Source organism: Schistocerca americana, chromosome 5 (genome assembly GCF_021461395.2).
Source record: "Schistocerca americana isolate TAMUIC-IGC-003095 chromosome 5, iqSchAmer2.1, whole genome shotgun sequence".
Classification (NCBI taxonomy): Eukaryota; Metazoa; Arthropoda; class Insecta; order Orthoptera; family Acrididae; genus Schistocerca; species Schistocerca americana.
In genome coordinates, this window is record NC_060123.1 from 471,125,652 (window position 1) to 471,149,930 (window position 24,279).

The 24,279-nt window shown below is 38.3% G+C and overlaps 1 protein-coding gene across 7 annotated transcripts in view; it reads right to left on the bottom strand.

Annotated features, from left to right (window-relative positions):
* Positions 1–4,112: 4,112 nt before the first annotated feature.
* LOC124615760 (RNA-binding protein 39) overlaps positions 4,113–24,279 on the bottom strand; it is a 75,523-nt gene continuing 55,356 nt past the window's right edge. For all 7 annotated transcript variants that reach the window (XM_047143855.1, XM_047143854.1, XM_047143853.1 and 4 more), the window contains one exon: positions 4,113–4,537. In XM_047143855.1, coding sequence (XP_046999811.1) covers positions 4,425–4,537 — 113 coding nt within the window. In that variant the 3' untranslated portion in view covers positions 4,113–4,424. The remainder of the gene's footprint in view (positions 4,538–24,279) is intronic.

Consider the following 24,279-nt stretch of genomic DNA (forward strand, 5'->3'; position numbering starts at 1 on the left):
TTAGTTTGTATTGTGTTCCATTCCTTTTTTGCGGATAACATTGTCGATTGTACACTAACGCGTTCATATGCAAACACGTCTAGATGTACCGTATCTCGAATGGTGACTTTGTTCAGAAAATGCAGGTTGTTTTCCATACGAAAACAGAATGACATACAAACAATACTTTATGTATTGCTATTTTGTGTAATCAAGTAACGATCACTTGTAATGTTATGTGTACAACAATGTTTTACCGCCCGCCGAGTTGTGTTGAGCAATTGCTTCGCCTGTGGATACCAATGCACACGTTGACCATTACTGTAGTGTAGTTAATATTACATTGAGGGATGGATATTGTTATTACAGAGATGTTTGCGTCCGATGGGGAAGTGCCGGGAGACGCGAGCACGGCTGCAGCAACAACTGTTCCAGAGGACGTGCCAGAGACGAACGACGATGCCGTGGTACGGAGCCGAGGAAAGAAGCGCCTTAGAAACGAAGATAAATGGCTTCGTAACGTTAGGAAAGAACGGAGAGCTCTAGGTCAAGAGTATGTAAACCGTAAGGGTAACCTTGTACCTCGAAAGGAATTGCGGAAAATCAGCGAGTGTACGTGCCGGTATGAGTGCCACAAACACATCAACGAAGAACAGCAGGAACAAGTGTTCAATGAGTTTTATAATTTAGGCAGCCACGATCTGCAGTCGGCTTTCCTGTTTACCATGATTAAAGTCGTTGATAAAGCACGGTCTTACGTAGGTCAGCAACATTCACGTAGGGAGAAGACGAGATTGTATTACTTGCTCAATTCAAATGGGTCTGAAACGAGGGTGTGCAAAAGATTCTTTCAGAATACTTTAGCCGTATCTGCTGGAAGAATCGATAGGGTACTCAAGAATAAAGGGGAAAAAGCCACCCCTCCTCGTGATGGTAGAGGTAAAGGTGAACCTGGTAATAAAACACCTCGCCACAAAGTTGATGTAGTAAAACGTTTCATAGAAAAATTCCCGGCGTATGAAAGCCATTATGCGTATCATAAAAATAACGGTAGAAAGTATTTAGGACCAGATTTAAATTTATCAGTCATGTATTCACTGTACTGTGCAGAGGAGCAAATGCCCGTTTCTCATTTTATTTTCCGCAAAATTTTTTACGAAAACTTCAATTTGTCATTTCATCCACCAGTGTCCGACTCTTGTCGAACATGTGATGCTTTGCAGGTAAAAATAACAGCTGCCGATAATGATAAGGAGAGGACGGAGTTAATTGCAGAACGTGAATTCCATCAGCAAAAAGCTGAGTATGCACGGGCAGGTTTACATAGTGATACATTGCTTAGCAAATCAGATGGTAACGTTACAGTGATAACATTTGATTTGATGAAAACTTTGCCTACACCGATCATCTCAACTGGAGTTTGCTATTACAAACGTCAGTTGTGGACATATTGCTTTGGCATCCACAATATGCACAATGATGATGTATACATGTTTCTGTGGCATGAATCCATTGCGTCGAGAGGGCCACAAGAAATTGGTTCTTGTTTGCTGTACTTCATACGCAATTTTGTCAGGACTGAAAAACTAATTATGTACTCTGATCAGTGCGGAGGCCAGAATAGAAACATAAAGGTTGCTGTACTGTGCCAATACATTGTCAACAGCTCAGAGTTCTCTGTGAAGGAAATAGACCATAAATTTTTAGTTAGCGGACACTCGTACCTGCCCTGTGATCAGGATTTTGGCTTAGTTCAGAAACGAAAAAAGTATTTTCCTAATATTTACCGTCCTAAACACTGGAATGATGTGGTAGTGAGTGCCAGAAAAAGGAATCCATTCAAGGTAATTAATATGAATGCGGAATGTTTCTTTTCAACAAAACAACTCGAAAGAAACATCACGAATCGAAAAATGTCTTCTGGCAATTGTAAAGTACAATGGTTGAACATACAGTGGCTGCGGTATGAAGCAACCAACAGATTCAAAATATTGTATAAATACTCGAACCAAAACCAAGAGCCATTTCAGGAAATTGATGTGGCCAAACGAACATCCACATGCATCAGCAATCTCGAACTGCTTTATCCTAATGGAAATGTAATTACAGAGGCAAAAAAGAAGGATCTGCTAAGTTTGCTTCCGTATGTACCTCCACTTCATCATGATTTCTACAAAACTTTACAAACGTCATCAAATGCTGTAGAAACATTGCCTGTGGATGATTTTGAAATGTAACACAATGCGTAACATTACAGAAACCAATGTAAAATGGTACATGTAATGTGTACAATGTATACTAGTAATGAATACTATTGTCACATGCATCAGCGTACTAACGGACCTGTCATTGAGAATGTTCAACTACTTGGAGCGCAAATGGACTAAGCCACAACAAAACTGCTAATATTCTACTATATAGTACTTTTGTAATTTATCTATGTCAAAATATTGTTCAATAAAACCACAGTTACATCATATGCATGTTACAAGGCTGCAATGTATCACAAACATACATTATTTGTGGGCCCGTATTATGAGACCTGTTTCCTCCATATTGACTTCTCCGGGGTTAGTCCGCTTGTGCTCTCAGTGCCTCATTTGTCCTGTAATGAATGGGCAACCTACAAAATGAAAACTGAACACTTAATTTCAAGTCCTTAAACACATACAATAAGTAGAGAACGCAAGGGTATCACTGACACAAGTTAACCTTACAATTTTCCTTGTAACCACGCAATTTTAAAAAAAATCGTGCGTAACGATTTGTAAAGAGAAACAAGTGTGCAAAATGAATTTACATACGCACAAAATTTAACCTGAATCCGAACTGTAGCTGCACATGTGTGCACATATTGTATCATCAATTGTCACAGTGAAAATTAGAATGTTCATTTAAAAGTGAAATGGATTTGGTAGGAAAAACACTAAATCCATGTAGCAATCCTCTTTTACAAACATGTTTATGATGTACAGTAGTTTGTAGTGACTTTAGAATAAGTCTATTGACACAAACAAGTAGGAGCCTATAATTTTTTTCTAATTGTATAAAAGTACCTCTAGCAATAATTAGCTTTAAAATTTAAGTATATTTTACTTACAAAGCAATTTTCATATTTTTTTATCTGGAAAATGAAAATCCGGATTGTTTTTGAAGAACACAAAATTCCTTTCCATTGTTACTTAAAAGTTGTAGATACATTTCCCTTTACTAAATAACTGAACTGTTTACAGAAAAAGTAAGGAACAACACTCCTGGAACAAATGTATAGCTTCCCCCTACTGCTACCCTGCGCCATCATCAGAGCTTCAGTCAATAACAGAGCATTGCTGATCACAAGACCAATTTAACTATCTGTAAGCTTTAACTACATAAAAACATAACATTTTGTAATGATATTGGCTGAAAATGCTATTTGAATGTTATAACATTCAGAATAACACGAATCAGAACTGTATTTTGAACATGGGAAAAATCGCCTATTGAGAGAATGGCAGCCTATACCCCACGTGTAGTTCACTCTGGTGGTCAAACCAAGAAACTTACTCTCCAAAAGACGAAAATGCCAACATTGTATTTAACTACGTCCACTCAAACAATGCGTCTCACAGCACCACCGATCACCCACTTTAAGGTTGGTTTGCTAAACCTGAACCAAGAGGCATCTAGTAGAGTTCCTACAGTGAGGTAGGATACGAACTTGGTAAGTATTATTCATGGAATCACAATTTAAAAGAGAACATGCTAATTGCCTGATAGAAAGGCAAAACTCCCAACAGCTGGGTGTGGGTGGGTGAAAGAAAGACGGAGACCCTGATACAACTTTGGCACAATGTTCACCTATTTCTTCATCTGCAGAAATATACTCTTGCCACCTGATACTGGAATTTATGAACATTTGAACTTCAATATTTATTTCTGCTTTTGTCTGTCCAGTTGCTTCTTTTTCTAAGTTCTGCTTTATTTCTGAATTGACACCCACCTGTGAATCCCCACACTAGACTTCATTGTTCGGGCTTAAAGGTGGATGTTACAGTACAAAACAATCTTTTTATTTAATATGTCAATTTACAGTACCATCAACACTCCCGTCAGATCTTTATCAAACTTGCATAACAAGTAAAAACAATAAATCACAAAGTCAGTGCTTTACTTCAGTACAATGCAACTGTACAAAAAGATAAACACATTACAACATAGAAATACTCTCATTCTCCTAACATAAAAAGTTTAAACAACATAAAAATATTAACATACACTAATATCTCACACATTCATCAAATATTCATTATATACAGAATAAATTTCACATGTTGACACAACACACACATTCTGAAACAAGCTGATTTTCAGAATGCACCCTATGTGTTCCTGTGCCACGTAATTATCACGAATGTGATCTCACAGTCTAGTGTACATTTGTTTTTTGGCATTTTCAGTCAATTTCACATCCCTCTTCTCGCAGCTGATGGCATTAATAACTGTAGTGCTGTCATTGCATCTGGGAATAAGCTGTGGTAATTAATTAGTGGGACATATGCTGCTGTTATTACTCTACCTGCAACAGAAAAAAGCAAATGCTTATGTCACTATCAATTTTAAGTTATAAGACAGTCATGTCTATAAAATCAAACAGCAACTTTAAATTTAGTAACGTGAAATCTTCATAATTTACAAAGTTTTTGGTATTTATAATGACATACTTTGTAGACATACAAGTGTCAGTTCAATGCAATATGCTCGAGGTATAAGAACCACCAGCACACAATGCTGAACTGTTTGTTTCCTTTTGCATATTTTATCCCCCCAAACATCAATGATGCAAGTGTATGCTTGGGTCTACAAATATGCTAATGCGCCCACCCACGTTACTACGGACTATTAGTCTTCGAACTTTAGCAGCAGGCATATAACAACCACAATGGCTTGAAATTTATTGTGAATATAGAAAAAATAAGATTGGTTTTGACAAGAGAGAGAAAGGTGGCAAACTAACCACCACATAACGGCAAACATTTCCCTTTTCTCCTGTGAGTAGCAGAGCCACATAATATACACAACACTGCAGAATTTCAAATGAACTAAATATCAGAATATGAAATTTATGATCAGATAGAGAATATTTTGCAACAGAATAGTTATTTTCAAAAATATGTAACTTTTTTGTTAAATTAAAAAGGAAAATGTTCTCTTTTTTAGAAAAGTTTAAAATGCCATCATCATTATTATGGGATTAAAATGGCTTGAACTCCTTTGTTATCAGTCCCTCATTGTATTGGCAATTCAATTAAAATGATGTGGAATGAGAACTGCCAGCTCCAGAGTTCATAACCTTATGGTTCTGGTTGGAAATTTGCATGACAGTAGCCTAAGTCAGATTGTTAAAAGTGAGAAAAGCTGAAAACTAGCCAGTTATGGAAGGATATGCCAAGGGTCATTATAATCAGTACAATTAAAATGGGATGAGAAAATTAAGCCTATACAAACTTGAGAGTCAATTAGCTTCAACTGTTAGATGATAATTTTTTTTTTACATATATGCATAATTTTGTATCAGACATGGGCTATCGTCAGATGACTACCTAAGCTGTACTGGAGAGAGTCCTCTTGATGTAAAAGAGACTTGTGGCCAATACGTAGTTAGCACAGTACAATGGTATCTTTCCAAGAGGTTGGGGCAGAAGTATGCCACACCTTGGTGGTCCCTTTATGGCACTCAGCTTGTTGAGTGTTATGGCAGCCTACCAATGTATATCCCAGATTTTCAAAACTTTATGTTGCATTTGAAATCACTGGTCTGAGCCTAGTTCTCAGATTTCCAGTTTCTCCCTTGTGGTTGCTTCTTTAGCTAATTTATCAGAAAGTTCATTTACCAGAATGCTCCTGTGGTTCGGTGTCCATGTTAATATTACAGTGGTTCCAGAACTGTGAAAGTCAACTAATACATTCTGAATATTGGGAACCAAAATGTTTCTGGGCTAGCACTAAGATATGCCTTGTAACTAGTTTATGGAATCACTACAAACCAAGAAGACCTATGTGGCAAAATTTTTAATGCAAGAGCCCATGATATGGCAACTAATTCTGCTGTGCACATACTGCGTGCACTTGGCATAGAATACTTCTTGTACAAAAGCAAAATCAATTCTATTATTGGTTTTTGAGATATATGTGTAGTAGAGGCTGTCTAGTTTGGGAAGCTGTGGAGAATGACATGGAACAAGTGCCTGACAATGGTGGGATCAGTATTTGCCTTAGGACTACAGACAAGGTCTATACAAATCAGGTGTGTGGTCCCTCCCCCACAGATCAACCAACCATCCGAATCATAGGACTGGAAACTCTAACAAAGAAAAGAAATACCAGTTCGAGGTTCTTGGATGGCACCTCCAACAGTTTTCCAGGGGGTCTAGTCACTTTTGGACAATTCATGAAAAGTCTGAACTGTTGATTGCAAAACACAGTTGAATAACATGAATGGGTAGACATCTGTCCGACTGACCGCATATTTTGCCAGGAGTTGCTGGCATCTGATACTCAGTGGTGGGATAACTGCTTCCACTAGGTGCCTGTCTACTGGACTCAGACAGAAGATTCCACAGAAGGTTCCAGTTGCCAATCACACCTCACTGTGGTGGAGAATACTGATGGTGCTGCCAACACATAAGACACACATCCTTAGTCATCCAGGTGAGATATAATCAAAGCTTTTTAGAACCACAGAAGAACTGTGCAGCTTCTGCCCCAGGTGGTGTTGCCGAGAAATCTGAGGGTATCAAGTTTCCTCATTCAATCTGCCGTGGGTCAATGTACATGTGAGCATGTTAAGTTAGTGTCCAATAAATAGTCTACAAATCTGAAAGATTCAATGACTTCAAGCAACTTGTTACCAAGACAAAGTTCTGGGTGCAGATGGACAGTCCTGGGTCTACCCAAATGCATAATTTGAGTTTAATGAGATAAAATCATTATCCATCATTCAGAGACTAGTTATGTACTTTCTGTATGGCCCCTGAAGTTGGCACACTGTGGTGCACAATGGTGAAGAGCTTCAATACAGGCAAAGGTTGTCCACATACAGTGACGTGGAGACTGTGGGTCTCACTACAGTCATGATATCATTCATTGCAATGATGATCACTGTTTATATTTGGTTGCAGAGGAATCTAACTGGCCCTGGAACAGTCAGAGCAATACGAAATTCTGGATAAAAACAGGAAAGCAGCCATGACAGTCCCACTCATACAGAGTAGACAAGATGTGACTATGCCAAGTCATATCACGTGCCTTCTGCAGCAACGGACATAGCAATCAGGTATTGGTGATGTGTGAAAGCATTGCACACTGCAGATTTCAGACTAATCAGTTGACCTGTGGTGGACCAGAGTGCCCAAAAACCACTTTGAAATTGCATTAAATTTCTTCTGGTTTCCAGGCACCCACAAACAGTTTCATTGAATTCTATTATATTGCTAGCATTTTGGAAATTTTACCACCTATTCAGAAAACACAGAAAAGTTTGTATTTAGTATTATCAACAACTCTTCAATTAACCCTGACTAGTTAGAGAGGCCAAGGTTTATGAATTGGAGTCCTAAAACAATTGCTAATGTCGTACTCATTTAAGAAAAACAAGAGATTACAGCTACAAAACAGAATTTTTAAGTTTAAGAGTGGTAAAGGTGAGTTCACTAAAGGTCTTCAAGGTCGTTGGTAGTTGTTACTACACACACACACACACACACACACACACACACACACACACACACACACACACACACAGAGAGAGAGAGAGAGAGAGAGAGAGAGAGAGCATCAGAACCAGACACAATAAGACAACTTCAGTGTATTATTCTTTTATGTATTCAGATCTCCTTCCAGATACAAAATGTCTCAGCATCTTACAACATTCCTTCTTATAGGTATTATTATATATTAAATGTACTACAAAAATGAAGATTAGTTTCACATACCGCCAGCAACGGCATCAGTGGATACATAGCATATGCTTTGGTTACGAAAGGATTAAGGAAATTGGCCATCCCTTTCAAAAGGAACCATCCAGACATTTTCCTTAAGCAATTTAAAGCGATCATGGAAAACTTAACTCAGGATGACCATAAGGGGATTTAAAATTTCATCCTTGTGGGTGCAAGTCCAGCTGTGCTACCTCACTTGGTGAGTGTACTACAGCTGTCATTTTAAAACAATGTTTGTCAATTACGGTATATTGATAATTTTTACTTATTGGCCATCTGACAGCAACTAAATAAAACACAATTTTAGTGCCATACATGTTTCGCCTTTATTTTCTGCAAGGCATCATCAGTGGCCTGGCATATGTACATATGTTTGCTATTTAATTTCATTTTGGTCACTGTATCTATAGGTTATAAACAGTTCTGGTGGTTGGTATTTCCTATTAAGTAGTAATATTTTGAACTGTACTTACAGGTCGCATGGGCAATTTCCTACGTATTACACTCCTGTTGCATTTTTGGTGTTATTCTTCTTCTTATAAATGCCAATTTGCAGTTTTTTCCCCACATTTCACAGCACTATGAACTGAACACTTGTTTCGGTGCAATGTTTTCGTTTCAGTTGCCAACTGTCAGATGTTTTTGCTGAAGATCGAATGTTGCTGCCAAACTTTCGACTGTAATTATTGAAATCTGCTCGTGTATACATTTGTGTGTGTGTGTGTGTGTGTGTGTGTGTGTGTGTGTGTTTTATCTTACCATTTCTTTTATTAAGTTTAGGAAGGAGCCTGTGCTGATGTGTGTGTGTTCGTTTATCACATGTTCGTTTTCTGCGATGGCTTTCTGAATGTGGAAGTTTTCTTGCGTTTGTATAAGATGTTTGTCATGGTTGCTTATTCTCGTTCTATGTTTGTAGGATGGTGGTTATGGTGTTTTAAATGTTCTGCAAATGTGGAATGGTTTGTTTCGTACTTCCAACACCTGATATGTTTTTTGTATCGTGTTTTAAATAGGAAACATATGTACATATTCCAGCCCGCTGCTGATGCCTTGCAGAAAATCAAGGCGAAACGCTTAAGGCACTAAAATTGAGTTTTATTCAGTTGCTGTCAGACGACCCATGTAAAAATTATAACTATACCGTAATATTACACACAACTGAGGAAGACAGGACTACAAAAGTTGAAAGTTTGTCAAGGTTTCTCACACACACTCCTGGCCCTGTGCTGTCGCTCAATTGGGCATTAATTTCATGCCAATCAGCCCTGCAGTAAGTGCTCTTGTTTCAGCAGCTGACAGATACTGCTTTTCTGTACCCAATGCTTTTAATATTAATTTTCATCAAACACGAGTTATTCTTGTAATTCAATGTTTAAAGGACATTATGAACTAGTAAAAAAGTATATTTTGATTAGACTCCTTTTTTAGTGCGTACAACATGTAGCTAAGTAGGCAAGTTATTTTTCTGCTCCAGAGAACAATGGACATTTTTGTCCTTGAACAGTTGTTACTTGTTAAACTGGTGCTAATTAGCTTACTGAATTTTAAGGTATCTGAGCATCTACTCCAGCCAACTACCACAAAATTTCCTTCTTGGTCTCCACCCTGAGGCATTTCATTTCAGTCCAAGGGTTTCTGTGGAAATCCATCCTCTTTATATGCCCGTACAATAGGGAGCTATCTTCTTCAAATGCACAGACCACTGTAGTTTCTTCAGTTGTTCATTTTATTTATTTTTGTTTTCTATATGCAAAACCAAAGGAACTTCATTTCTGTTGGTTGGAGATGATTCTTATTTGGTCCAGCAACTGTTTCTACTCCTAGCCCATATGCAAGAAGTATGTTTTGACAGACTGATACCATAACCTTGTGAAAATGTTCCGATCTGAAATACTGACACACCACATGCTAGCATTTAGAAGCTTCTTCAATTCTGTTTCCAATCTTCTGAGACATGTGGTGTTGTCTGAGGAAACAATACTACAGTGTGCTGAAAGTTATCTACCATATTTATTGACAATTCTTAAACAAGCTGCTAGCAAATTCCTGTAACACCAAACTAACTCCATAGTGTTCATTTTGAGGCGCCTTTTTTAAACTTCATCCAGTATAATGAAGAAAAGAAGCAAAATGCAACTTTCTTGTTGGACTATTTTGAACTAACCTGCAATTCCACTTCAGATCTGTACACCGTTCTTGGTTCTATAAACTGTCTTACATGTGCAACAGCACTATTAAATAGATTCTTGTGGCTCAAAGATTCCCACATATGCCAGCATGGTACATGGTTCTAGACTTTCTTGATGTCCTTACGAACACTAGTAAGTGTTTTATTGTTCTCACAGTACTTCCCATAGACCAATGGTAGTCAACCTGTTCCCTACTGCCCACTAGTGGGCGTTTCAGCTTTCATGGTGGGCTGTTGGGGTTTTAAAAACAGTTTCAATAGCTTTTTATAAAAAACTGAGATAAAGTATTTATTAATTATAAAGCAGAATTACAGCAAGTAAGTAAGAAACATTTATTACTAATCGATATACAAAAGTGGGCAGAGGGTAAAAAAGGTCGACTAACCCTGTCACAGAGCATTCTTCTGGCAGAAATGACATCAGTATTGGATTTTTTAGTTATAGAACTATTTTGATGTTCTTCCTCCAGAGTACGGTTTTTATTTTGTTGAGAAGGATGGACCTCTTAGAATTGTAGTCCATGGAATAACAGATTTACTCCTCTGCCATGAGTGCACCTTTTCCTGTCAGCCTTTTTAAATAGTGTAGTAATAATGCCCATCTTACAGAAATTACATTTTCTTTACAAATTCTGCTAAGCACTCTTTACAATCGTTGCCAACTGATCACTCCTGGCATATTAATCATTTCTACACTGAATAAATCTGGTTTTTATTTGAGATACTACTTGCTCCATTTTCAACCAGATCAAACTATAAGCCTTTACAGCACCAGAAACACTAACTTTTTAGCCACAAAATTATCATCTTCATTACAGCTGAATTAAGTATAACAACATCTTTGTGAACTTTTGCAATATTTGGCTCTTGTCACTTGCCACCTCACCACTGTGTAATTAACAGTTTTTTTTGTTCCAAGTCTTGGGAGATTGGGAAGTGAAGTAAAAAAACCCTTAAGGATCTAAGGTTTAATCCCCAAGCCAACTAGAGTCTTTTTCTATTCCTTGTTTCTTTCACCATCATTGGTGTAGGGCCCATACAAAAAATGAAAAGTTCTACTGTTGTTGGAGTCCACACTAAACTGTAGGCCCTCTAACCAGCTCAGTCAGTCCATTAGGCACACCATCTGTAATACGTCCATGCCTAATACAATGTTGCAGTGTTCACAAAGTCATTCTGACTGAGGACAGTTACTCTTTACTGGATAAATCATTAAGAATAGCAGAACTATGCCATCTTTAAGTTATTTTATCCCCACAATAAGACCCTGAAGACCATGCAATAATCAACCAATCGCCATGCCATCCTCAGTTATTCATCCCTGGATGCAGAATGGAGGGGCACTGGATCAACATACCACACTCCAAACTATTGTCGACTTTCCTACCTTTGGGCACTACCTCTCAACTCATACAGGTCATGTCAACTCTTTGTCATGAATTTCTCAGGGGAAAAATATATATTAGACCCCTCTGTCATAAGTGAAAAGAAATAAATTATTTTCATTTTATCTTAATTTTTGTGAATGGTATGGCACTTTAAAAAATGTATATTTCCAACTCTTAAAACAGTAGAGAACCAAAAGTACTTGGGATCTGGCAGATGTTTTGTGTTAAAGCTCCCTCTTAGTGTGTCGAAATTTAGTTGACGCCCACACACTTATGGGCTTCCTTTAACTTACAAATTTAAGACGAAAATACAAATTTTAAGTTAATTTTTCCACTTAAAATTGTTTTTCCCAATTTGGAAAGTCACAGAATGCTATCTTTTGTGTCGTATTACCAGATACTACTGATGTAATTATAAACACAGTATCTTCTCTGCTCCAGCTATCTGTATTATGTAAATATGTATTACTAAAAACTGCCTTTTACGGGTTTTTATGAGTTATTTACTCGAAAATCCTACCTGGAAACTTTTGAGAATTACACAAAATATTGTTTATGTAACAATGAAAACGATCAATTATTGATAAAATTATTTAATTGGATAGATAAAAATCTATCAGACAGAATAGATCTCACTTCAAGGCATGATTTTAGAAAAGTATGACCCTGCCAAAGTAGCTGATTAACACATTCCAGACCAGGATAATACTGACTCACCAATGGTGCACTCTGAAGCTGTTTTGTGGAGGGATCAGTAGTACCAGCATTGGATATGATGGCCCGGGAAATCTGCTTTTTAACTAGGCTGGTGGGGAAGTGCAGTGAAGGCTGAGGTGAGAATGGTGGTGTATTGCTGTGAAGAGTCTGCATCTGAACAAATATGTTTGCCTCAGCTGCTGTCTCTGTATGGGAGAGAACATTTGACACGGAAAAGATGGCAACTGTCAAAATGTAAGTACTGTTGTTTGTTGGTAGGTTAATTGGGAGAAGGAATTTAGAGATTCCACGAATTTTAGTAGGTCAGCCTCACCATGAGTCCATGTGGTAAAGATGCCATCAATGTATCTAAATCAAACCAGGGCCTGAAGACTTATTGATCCCAGGAAAGCCCCTTCCAAGTGACCCATGAAAAGGTTGGCATAGGAAGGAGCCATACTGATTCCCCCAGCCGTACCCCTGATCTATTTGTATGCCTGCCCCTCAAAGATGAAGTAGTTGTTGGTAGGTATAAAGTTGATTAAGGTGAGTAGCAAGGATTTCATAGATTTGGAATCAGGTCGATGCTGACTGAAGAAATGTTCAACAGCAGACCGACCCTGTACGTGGGGGACGTTGGTACAGAGGGAGGTGGTGTCAATGGTGACAAGCAAGGTGTGTGGTGGGAGTGGGACATGCATGGATTTCGGATGATCTAGGAAATGATTGGTATCTTTGATGTAGGATGAGAGTTTTGTACTATAGGTTGCAGGTGTTGATTAACTAAAGAATACATACGTTCGGTGGGTGCTTTGAAGTCAGCAACTATAGGATGGCCAGGATGATTGGATTTGTGGATTTAGGAAGTAGATAAAAGGTGGGGGTGCGTGGTTTTGGTGGGGGTGAAAAGTTCTATGGATTGAGGTGTTAGTCATTGTCAGGGGTGTGAGGTTTTGAGGAGGGACTGCAGGTTAGTTTGAATCACAGGGATGAGATCTTGATGGCAGACGCCGTATGTGGAGGTGGCTGTAAACCTTCACTAACATACTCCTTTCAGTCAAGTACTAAAGTGGTAGATCTTTTGTCTGCTGGGAGGATAATATTGAAGTCATCAGCTTTTAGGGAACAGAGCCTGGAGTTCCGCAGAGGACAGGTTAGGCTCATGTTGTAGGGACCTGAGGAAGGGTTGTGAGGCGATGCTCGATGTGAAGAATTCTTGGAAGGCTTGTAAGGGATGATTTTGAGGCAGCGGTGGAGGATCAAGTTGGGATCGTGGTCTAAATGTTCAAAGCAGGGTTCAATGTCAGGTTTGCTGTTGGAAAGGTTTTGGGGTTGGGTTGCAAAGCAGCATTTCCAATAGATATTACATGTGAAGGAAAGGAGGTCTTTCCCCAAAGCAGCATGATCAAATGCAGGTTTAGGGCTGAAAGATAATTCAGGAGGGGAGAGTGCTTTGGATGAGAGGTTAAGGACACTGCACTGCTGCGACTGGTTCATGGGATTATGGGTTATTCTTGGTCTGGGAGGCAGTGCTGAAGGCTGTGGGATGTTGAGGGGGTTGGCCAAGCTTGGTTTGTAGGAGAGGAGTGGTGGTTGATGATGTGGTTGTTTAGGGAGCTGCATAAGGACAGGACGGGAAATACCACTATTCATGTAGTTTAGGAGAACATGGGATAGCCTTTTGAGTGAAAGTCTGGCATGTTGTTGCAGTTTGAAGTTGGCTTGGCAGATGATACCATTGAAGGAAATATGAGGGGCAGATAACTGCAGGATTTTGTAGGAGGAGAGAAGTCTGGTAGGTCACAGATTAGCCAGGTAAGAGCAAGAGATTGCTGTATTTTAAACTGTAGAAGAGCCTGGTGTAGGGTAGGATTTCATCCAGAAATGGGGACTTTAAATGTTAGGCCTTTTGGAGTGACTCCGCGGGACATGTAGGTTTCAAGAAACAGAATGTGGGACCTTAGTTTTGACAGTGCAAAGGCATGTTTTCAAAAGTCATGGGTGTAATACAAAATGGGATTCGTCCTGGCAAGAGAGGAGAGTTAAAAATCATGAGTGTGGCAACAAAATAAAAGAAATAAGCAGATAAGATAGAAAAAATATAAAAACAGAAGAATAGCAGCGAAAAAGGTTGGAAAAATTTAAAAAAACTCCTACGGAAATCATTAATAATTAAATTTCACATGCTCCTATTCCGAATCCCATGCCACTTTCCTTGGCATTGATCTTGTCCTCACCTACACACTTCCGTCCACTTTAAACCTACCAACAAACAACAGTACTTACATTTTGACAGTTGCCATCCTTTCCCACAAAACAGCTGTGGAGCATACCACTGGTGAGTCAGTATTATCCTGGTCTGGAATGTGTATCAGCTACTTCGACAGGGCCACAATTTCCTAAAATCGTGACCTGAAATGAGATCCATTGTCTGAAATTTTGCCCACCACACCTAGAATAGCTTTCCGCCCGCCTCCCAATTCCACAATACTCTTGTCAGACCCTATGTTCCTTCTGAACCCATCTCCTACCCTATGGTTCCTACCCCTGTGACCGTCCCCACTCCAAGACTTGCCCTATGCACCCTCTGACCATCATCTATAATAGCCCTGTAACTGTCAAAACTTATACTATCAAAGGGAGAGCCACCTGCGAAATGACATGTCATATACCACAGACACTGTTTAACCTTCTACATAGGCATGACTACCACCAAATTATCAATTAGGATGAATGGCCCTTGGCAGAGGGTATATACCAGCAACTCTCAATATCCTGTTCCAGAGCATGCTCTAAAACATGACATTCATGACCTCGATGCCTATTTCACCATACGCACCATTTGGATTCTTCCCCCAGACACCAGTTTCTCAGAATTCCACAGGTGGGAACTAGCACTACAACTTGTCCTTGGTTCTCGCCACCCAGCTGGCCTTAATTTACGTTAATTTCTTCCATCTCAGCTTTTCTTCACTGTACCTACTGTTTGCTTCACTTCGTTTTAATTTCCTACATCTTTTGTTGTCTTTACTGCCTATTTTTCACTGCCCCCTTCCACCTCTTGTTACGTGAATGCACTTACCTTCTCAATCTTATTAACTCATTCACAATGTTTTAGAAGCAATCTCTGTCTTGCATATTACCCTGCCTTCCACCTTTAAGCTATCAGGTTTTCAAATCTCATCCGATGCAGTCCCCAACAATCAGCCTTTCCTTTTCATCCCATAAGGTAAGTCTCCCCTGACCCCCAGTTCACGGTAACTTCCCCAAAATTTAACTCTTTTCCTAGACCTCTCCAGTCCTTTTCCTTTACCCTTCTTCCTTCCCCTTCAACACTTTTGCCTGAAGGAGCCACTGGCTCTGAAGCTTGTCAATCATGACAGTCTTGTGTATGTGTTTTCTGCCACTGCTTGGTGACAAAATATTGTTTGGTTAACATATTAACAGTCATTGCAAACACAGTGGGTAATATTTTTCTGTGTACAGTCTTAAAAAATTTTTCAATGTTCTGCATATTTCACATCACTGAATTTCCAGTGTAAAATATGCATGTTGGAAATACTGTTGTTCTCACTGCTCTTCTGTTTATAACAAATGAGTAAGAACTTGCAGATAAACCATTCTGCATTTACCTTTGTGTTTGGTTTGAACATTTTGTTAGACACAGTGTCAGTGAGAAAATACAGTAGTTAAAGAATGATGTGCATGGACTATGAAAGAAAGAGAGACAAGAAAGTGGTGTTCAAGAAAAGCGAAAAACACTTCACAGTTGTAGTGAATCTGTCAGAGGTGTTGCAGAAATATCTTTGTCCTCAAGTATTAGTATTAGCATCACACCCATTGTGCAGGAATTGCTACAGTCACTACAAGAAATTTAGTGACAACCCACGTGAACAATCACCATAACCCAAATGTGAAACTGAAGAAGGCAGTGCAGATGTTTATATTCCTGGGTGTGAAGCAGTTGATGCGTTGAATGTTAGCATTTCTGCTGTAGCCCTTACTATAACCCCCCTTAAACATCCAGGAAAGGTGAGAAGCACAAGCAACAGTACGTCAAAAGAAAATGAAAGGAACCGAAACAAGTTTTACACAAGCAACATCTTCAAACCTTTGTCAAGTGTATAATGTAGATGAACTTGTTGAGTAACCTGAAGATAGTGACATGTGCATGAAATGTGATGTGTGGTTTCAAAACCTAAATACTGCTATCTCAGCAGCCATCTATACTGAGGAGGTACAGTTACTGACACTAACACCAGGTAGCTACTCTAAGGAGCACAAGCAGAAATATACACCCACTTCCTCACATTATTTGATTTCAAAAGTTCATAAAATAAAGAATGAGAAAGGTATTTGGGCATGCCCAAATCCTTATTGTGGGCATCTGCTTTAAGATGATACACTTACTATTGCTCTGAAATATTGCCTAAGTGATGACAAAGATTGAAGCATGCAAAGTACTAACCAGGCTGATATCTCCGTTTGTGAAAATAGTGAAAAAGTTAAAAAGGTGAAAAGATATATGACAAGATCAATAAGAGAAGCATATCTCCTAATGAAAAAGGAAAACCAGAATTTAAAAACTGGTCTCTCAAAATTCTACTCCTTACAATCAAAATGGGTAAAATGCCAGTCAGTGATGGAAGTACGAACATGTATTTTACTGCACTAATTTCAAACTTGTCTGTTTCACCATAAGTAGTGTCACAGGGAAGAAGTACATAGAGATGGACCTGACACTTTTGTGTATATGTCAAAAGCCGTAAGATAAATGTTGGTTGCAGAAGTATGCAATGTGTACTGGTGTTGGAGTGATAACTCTTGAAGCAGTACACCTTCAGGATACTGACAATGATATAACCTATGCATTGTGGGAGGGAGGAGAGTTGGTGAAGAAGACAGCAGAGACAGAGAAGTTTGTTAGAGAGATTAGGCACTGGGTCACATAAGAAATAGCTCACCATCATATCCAGAGGATTCAGAGACAGGCCATAGCAGAAGCAATATCAGCCACATCCCAGAACACTGACACATTAGTTGTCCATTTAGACTTCGTTCAGAACTGGTTTGTTGCTTCGCAGAAAAAAATTCAAAGTTACCCATGGCACACACCACAGGTATCAATATTCAAACGTGTTGCTCATTTCCTTGGAACATCAGACTGTTTTGCTATTGTCAGTTATGATCTCAGTCATGACACTGCACATGAATGATAATTATTGACATAGCATTTAGAGGCTATGCATTTTCTAAACACGTGTATGTGACTGTTTGTGCAGCATCTTATTTTAAAAACTGCTTTCAGCAGGAGGAATATTTTCTGCAATAGATCATGTAAAAAGTGCATGTGATGGGGTAGGAGGTGTCTAAAAATACTGCAACACGACTATCTCCAGCATGAAGCCGTTGATGCTATACAATATGCTACTGGATTTGTACAGACCATATCAACATTAGTAACAAACATGAAACTCATAATTTTAAATGTAAGTACACTACGGGAATTAAAAAAAAGGAGGGGGGGGGGGGGAGAGTGATCTGCTATGACGCCTGTGGTAGGAATTCAATTAAGTCGCTAATGGCTTGCATCCCAGAGTGACACATACTTTGCAAGAAAGGTTATCTATGAAATGTAGCCTGTTGCTCTGTGTGAAATGCAGAGACTACAGTATACTTTAGAAGACTTTGTAGTAAGCCACCATTTTCAAGTACTGCTCTTGTTGGATCATCCTTGTCCATGTGCAAGTTCAGCTTGGCTATAAAAGTTTAATGAGAAAAACGATGAATTCTTCTGAACATTGCAGTGTTGATCGTAGGCAATTTTAATTCACGAAAAGTCATGAAGTAAAATCATGACAGAAGTCAATAATAATTTGTGAATATCATAATAAAAGAAAAATGGGTATAAACATTCTATATATCTCCTTTTTGTTATAAAATGCTTTCTAACAAATTATGAATTGTTTTCCCTCTCACTTATAATGTTGTGAAATAATTTTTGATTGCATGACATTTACTTAAAATCAGCTATCAATTTAAATATTTAGGTGTCTGATTTTTGACCTTTAGTGTAGAGGTAGGTCTACCTAAAAATTTCTCACATTTCATCCAGGCAAGTATTTCCCATTCTGTTTGTACATTCCCTAAGAAAACTGCCAACTAGCATGCCATGAAATTTTTAGAGCATTTAGAATTGGGGTTTTGGAGTCAATAGTTTCCAAATAACAAAAAAATTTCAGATTCTTTCATCTTTATGTACAAATATTTTGATAGTTTAAGAATTTTATGCATTGATGTCATAGCTGACAGAAGTCCATTTCTCAAGGCAGTTAACACCAGTGACTATTCTTATTTTCAAAACATAATTTTGAAATTCATAAAAAGTTGCAAATTTTTATAGTTTATTTTCAAAAGAAAGAAAAAAAAAAATCGAAAAAGCTCAGAAGTGTGTCTGTATTAATCATGTCTCATAGTATTGAGAATAAAGCATTTATTGAAAATAAATTCAGATCTCTATCACTTATGGTTTCTTTCTTACAATTTTTCAGTTTTCCCTTTTGTTACGACATTTTCACAAATACTCTCGTTTAGAGGGGTCTGTAGCATTTTAACAGGTCATCAGAAAATCAAAATACTGTAGTTTTTAGAGGTATCAAAGGAACTTCAACATATATTTTTTCAGCAAACTTTGAGACAAAATCATCCTTGAGCAACTCCAGCTGCAATGTGAAGTAGCTCTAGTCAACTTTAAAAGTCTGTACACGTGCACCCATCTTGTTTCATTAACACTGTACATCATGGTAAATAACACTGTTTTCTCTGTATAGTAACACTATTATTTTCTCTGTATAGTAACACTATTATTTTCTCTGTATAGTAACACTATTATTTTCTCTGTATAGTAACACTATTATTTTCTCTGTATAGTAACACTGTTTAAACAAAATTGCAATTACTATTGGTACACAAATAGTTACAATGTTGTCTAAGAAGCATAAATATGAAGAACAGAATGGAACATTTATGTAGAGAGAAACAGTAATAAAATCAATCTCTCTCCTTTTTTTTTTTTCAAGATGACAAGAATTACAGATCATGGCCACTAATATGGCTGCATAATGACACTAACCACAGCGGTTTTATTAAAGAGATTCCAGTTGATTTTTAGTTAATGAAAACTTGAAGGTCAGAATGAAGTTATGTCTATGTTTATAAAGAAAGCAGACGTAAGCTGGCCTGATCGTGGGGATAAAACAACTTAGAGATGGCATATTTCTATTATTCTTACTGATTTATACAATAAAGGGTAGAGTAAAGTATCCTCAGTCAGAATGATTTTGGAACACTGCAATATTGTATTAGGCATAGTCATATTATAGTCAGTATGATTTTACCTTCCTCAGACCTTTGAATGGACTGACCGAGCCAGTAACAGAGGGCCTACTAGGATTCCAAACAACAGCAGAACTTTTCGTTTTTTATATATACCAATCAATGATGGAGATAAAAGAAACAAGGGACAGAAAAACACCCTAGATGACTTCAGACTGAACCACAGACCCGTTGATTTTACATTTTTGAAAAGCAAATAAGTTCACAGAGAGGCAGTTCGTAAATAAGAATACTATATATATTGTGTGTGTGTGTGTGTGTGAGTGAGAGAGAGACCAACAATACTCAACCCACATTAATTCCATTTAATGTTTCAATAATGTTGGCTTAAAAGTTTAAAAAATGTGTTGTTAATTGTAACTACTGACTAATAGTTGACATGGTTCTCTTCTAATCAGTTCCAGAAGTCTGCAGATCCCAAAGGTAAGCCCCCAAACAGTAAGATCTTGACACAAGACCTTCAAATGTCCTTAGCCTTGCTGGCTTTTTAATTCTGTGCCTTTCATGTACTACAAGTGATGTTTTGTTGCTTGAAACTATATCTCTAATAATGATGAGAAATCTATACAAATTTGTAAGAAACTTTGTGGGAATATAATCAATATGTTGAGTCGATGTTAAGTTGCAGGGCAACCACGATGACCTTTTGGTGATTGATACTGGAAGCCAACCGACACACTGAAGCTACCTCCAACCTCAGATCCACAGAAGCATCATTGCTGTGGTAGGGTGTGTCACACCTTGGAGCTACACCGGTGTGAAGAGCGAGAGGGCTGCTAGCCTCCGTTCCCTGGGTACAACATCCGGTGAACTGGAAGTTGCCATCTGCAAGCACGGGGCCAGAGCACGAACTTGCAGACTCCCGGATGCGGAACTGTCTGCAGACACTGAACGAGCTGCCTTTGACAGATTGCCAGAGCTGCTAAGCCTCACTACGATGGCACTCTACATGGGGTCCATGAGTTGCGTTTGAGGGACCAGTCAGCCATGTTCCGGGCCAAGGGCATAGCCGTGGCACGAGTAGGATCGCTATGTCTGCAAGGCTGGGCAACTGGACGCCAATGCTGTGGATTCTAGCATTCACATAGGCACTGACCCATGCATGCTGCCATCGCCAAGTTCAGCGCAAGGCCGGCCATGTACCTTTGATGTAATAAAGTCAGCGATGCAACTGCTTGTGTTTCTCTGCACACTTTGGCACGAGTCATCCCTCTCTCCTAAACCATACCTCTTGGCTGTTCTGACATATTACAACCCCTGAGCTTTTTTTGGGGGGGGGGGGGGGGTGTAACAATGGGAATACAGATAGAGTCACAATAATGGAAATACAAGGCAGGCTACTGAAATGGGGGAATTTGAGACAGGCACTTTAGTTTAACTTGTAATTAATGCTATCATGTCAATATAACTGGGTAGTTTTTTTTCTATATAAACTCCTGTAGTGTGGCTGTCTCTTGAGCTCTTTTTTAAACCATTTTTACCCTCACTGTTTCCTTGTACTGCATGCTTTGATCCAATGTAACTACCTGTGTTTCTCCATATTTCAGTGAAGAGACAAGAGTATCTATGTAAAAAACTATAATGTAACAACCGTTTTTGAAAGGCATTGCTGTCATATTGTGGTCTTCAAAAAACTTTGTTACACAACACGTTCATTGTGATATTGATGATAAAATGTACCACATTATGTGATGGTTTGTTAGAAATAAAACATTTAAAATCAAAAAGCACCTTGTGCACATGGCCATGTCCGTATATGTAGCACTAACAGATGATTGTTGAGTCCTAAAAAACACAACATAAAGAAAAATTTACAATACCATATCTATTTTAAGTTAGCTTGACATGTTTAATTCACTGATGAACTAGCTTCGACAGTGTATACAATACCAAAAACAAAAAATTTTTGAAGATCAGAAGATGAAAGCAAAGCCTGTCGAAACTGGTTGTCGAAAATGAATATGTATTTATGCGATCTTGGCTACAGAAAGCTTTTTACCAAGTAAAACAGATTGCTCCTCCTCATTTCTCAACACAGGAAATTTCAAATGAGTATCTATGTGTTGTCTTCATCATTGTTCTTCACATGCATTAACTCATTTTTCTGACCAATCACATGTTACGTCAAAATTTCAAGTGTTTCATGTTCTTCCAGAAAATGTTGACGTTTCTCGCACATGAAGAAATTACGTCACCACTGCAATGAACTTATGACTAACAATCTCTATCTGATAAAAATCAAAAAGATGGAGAAGAAACCATTTAAATAAGTGAATATGAATACATATTCAGATGTGGTCGCCACTTCAAGTGATGAATCTCCAAAATCATTTGTTACTATTATGAGTAAAGGTGATACAAAACCAGTTAGTCATAGGGGAAGATCCAAAAACAGTAACACCTTTTCTCGTAACCCCACACACTTTAGCATAGGCTGCAGCAGCAAAGACTCCTATGGAAATAATCTCCTTATTTTGATGATAAACTGATGGGATGACATTGTTACATACACTAATTCGCAGATGAACATCTATGGACGACTTGACACTTCTTGTGATGCACAAGATTCAGAAGATCAATGCCTTTCTGGGTCTTCTGCTATAAGCAACAACTTACAAAGCTTCCCACCTTCATGTGACTGACCTGTGGGCTATGGAAGGGTGTTGTAGGGTAGGTTGCGCTGAAAAATAATTGTTAAGGAAAAAATTCAATATATTGCACTGTTTCTAAGTTAATTAGCATTGAAGGTTGTTGTATACGCAAACTCAAGTGGTCTGCCAGATACAATTAGTGTCAGTTGTTCTCATAATTCACGAGAATGCTCAGCATTTACCACAGGTTCGATCCTTACACTAGCATCCCGTGTCTACTTTTGTATTTCTCTCTAGTTTGGTTTTTAGAAAGCCAAACAAAGAACGCATTTGCCAACACTGCCTCTGGTGAGCCGCTTTAATTTGCACTTGCAACAGCCCGACTGGCTAACTTCAATGCAAATTAACTATGAAATGGCACAGTGTACCAAAATTTTTTCTGAACAATTATTTCTCAGCACTACCAAACCTCTAACACCCTTACAAGTTTTACAGACACTTTCTGAGCACCACTTATATGACACTGATGTATTTACAGTTACTATGCCATACAGGAGATACCAGGCTTTACTTCACTCTGATGAAAATAACATTAGAGATGAGAGGAAAAAGACTGACAAGGAAACCTGCCACAGGAGCTCAAACCTACATAATAAAGGTTTTTCCATTGCATTGCATTGCTATTCTGAAGACTTCAGTGAGTCTTTCTTTCAATTTTTCCAAAGTGTGGAGTTATGAATGACTAGCTATGATTTTAAGCTTAGGCCAGAAATATTCGCCAAGTACTGATACTACTAACTTTTTTCTTTGACTCAACACTACACCAACTAGTGTACAAGTTTTGATGAAAAAGTTGCTGTGGTCCAGCATAGCTGGATTTTTAGATAGAAGAAGTAATATCTCTTGCCAACTATGCTATTTAAAAGTCAACATAACAACAAGAATAAAGTCAACCAACATATTAAAATATAGTCAGATAAGAAAATTAAAATATAAATCACAGGCTTTTTATATTTTCTTGTGATTAAATGATAAACATCAGTGGTGTTTTTTCCCTTCATATGGTAAATGTGTGTACTCTGAATTGATATAGCCTTTACAAACTGAGCTCTGGTAAGTTGCAAGATGTGAATTCCCGAAGAACGTAACTGAGGACTTTTGTTATCTATGCTATCCTAAGAATGAACATAACTATACACCTCAAGATACAAGACAAAAGCCTAGGGACAGAAATTGGTGCCAGCACACAGGATGTGACAAACAGGGTCAGCCTAACAAAAAAAAGGTGTCACATAAGATGACCTACACATCTTGCAATGGCTAAGAAGAAGGATGAACTTTTTATACCACATAACATGTCAAATATTATGTCTCTTGTCTTTAATCCCTTGACTGCTACACATGGGCTTGCTGCATTCTACTGTGAGTGCGGCTTTGTTGTCACCTAAAACCACTACCCGCGCAGACAGATTGTGTTCCAGCCGCAACCTGTGTACTGGTTTTGCCTCGTGTTCTGGCGCACCTGTGCTGAATATTCCTGGTGTGCTGGGTGCGACCATTTGTTGCTCTGGTTTTGCGACCCCCGATATAAAATAGAGTTACTCAGACAACTTTAAGTTGTTCACAGTGAAGCTCCTCTAGAAATAAATTATACACAGACAAACAGGTATATCAATACTGTTTCACACCTATGAATTACATTTTTTGGAGCTTTTAGTAGGATTTTAGAAGCCTATGAAGAAAGTGACATATTGCTTTAGAATTGCCTCAGTAACTCATGCAAAATATCTGCTGTCCTTCAAATATTCATAACTGTGGTAACTCAAGGAAAGGATGAATTATCTGTGACAATACATTGGTAGTTACTGGAAACCATAGTGATAACGTTTTCACTCCATGTTTGTTGATTCCATTTCATGATATGTCTTCTACAATTTCATGTACAATTTGTTTTGCATACAATAGGAAACTGAACGTTTTGTCGCACAAGGATATATTACCAAGCTATCTAACAAGAAGTGGTGCGATGCGATTACCCTGTACTGCGTGTGCAGCACAGCAGC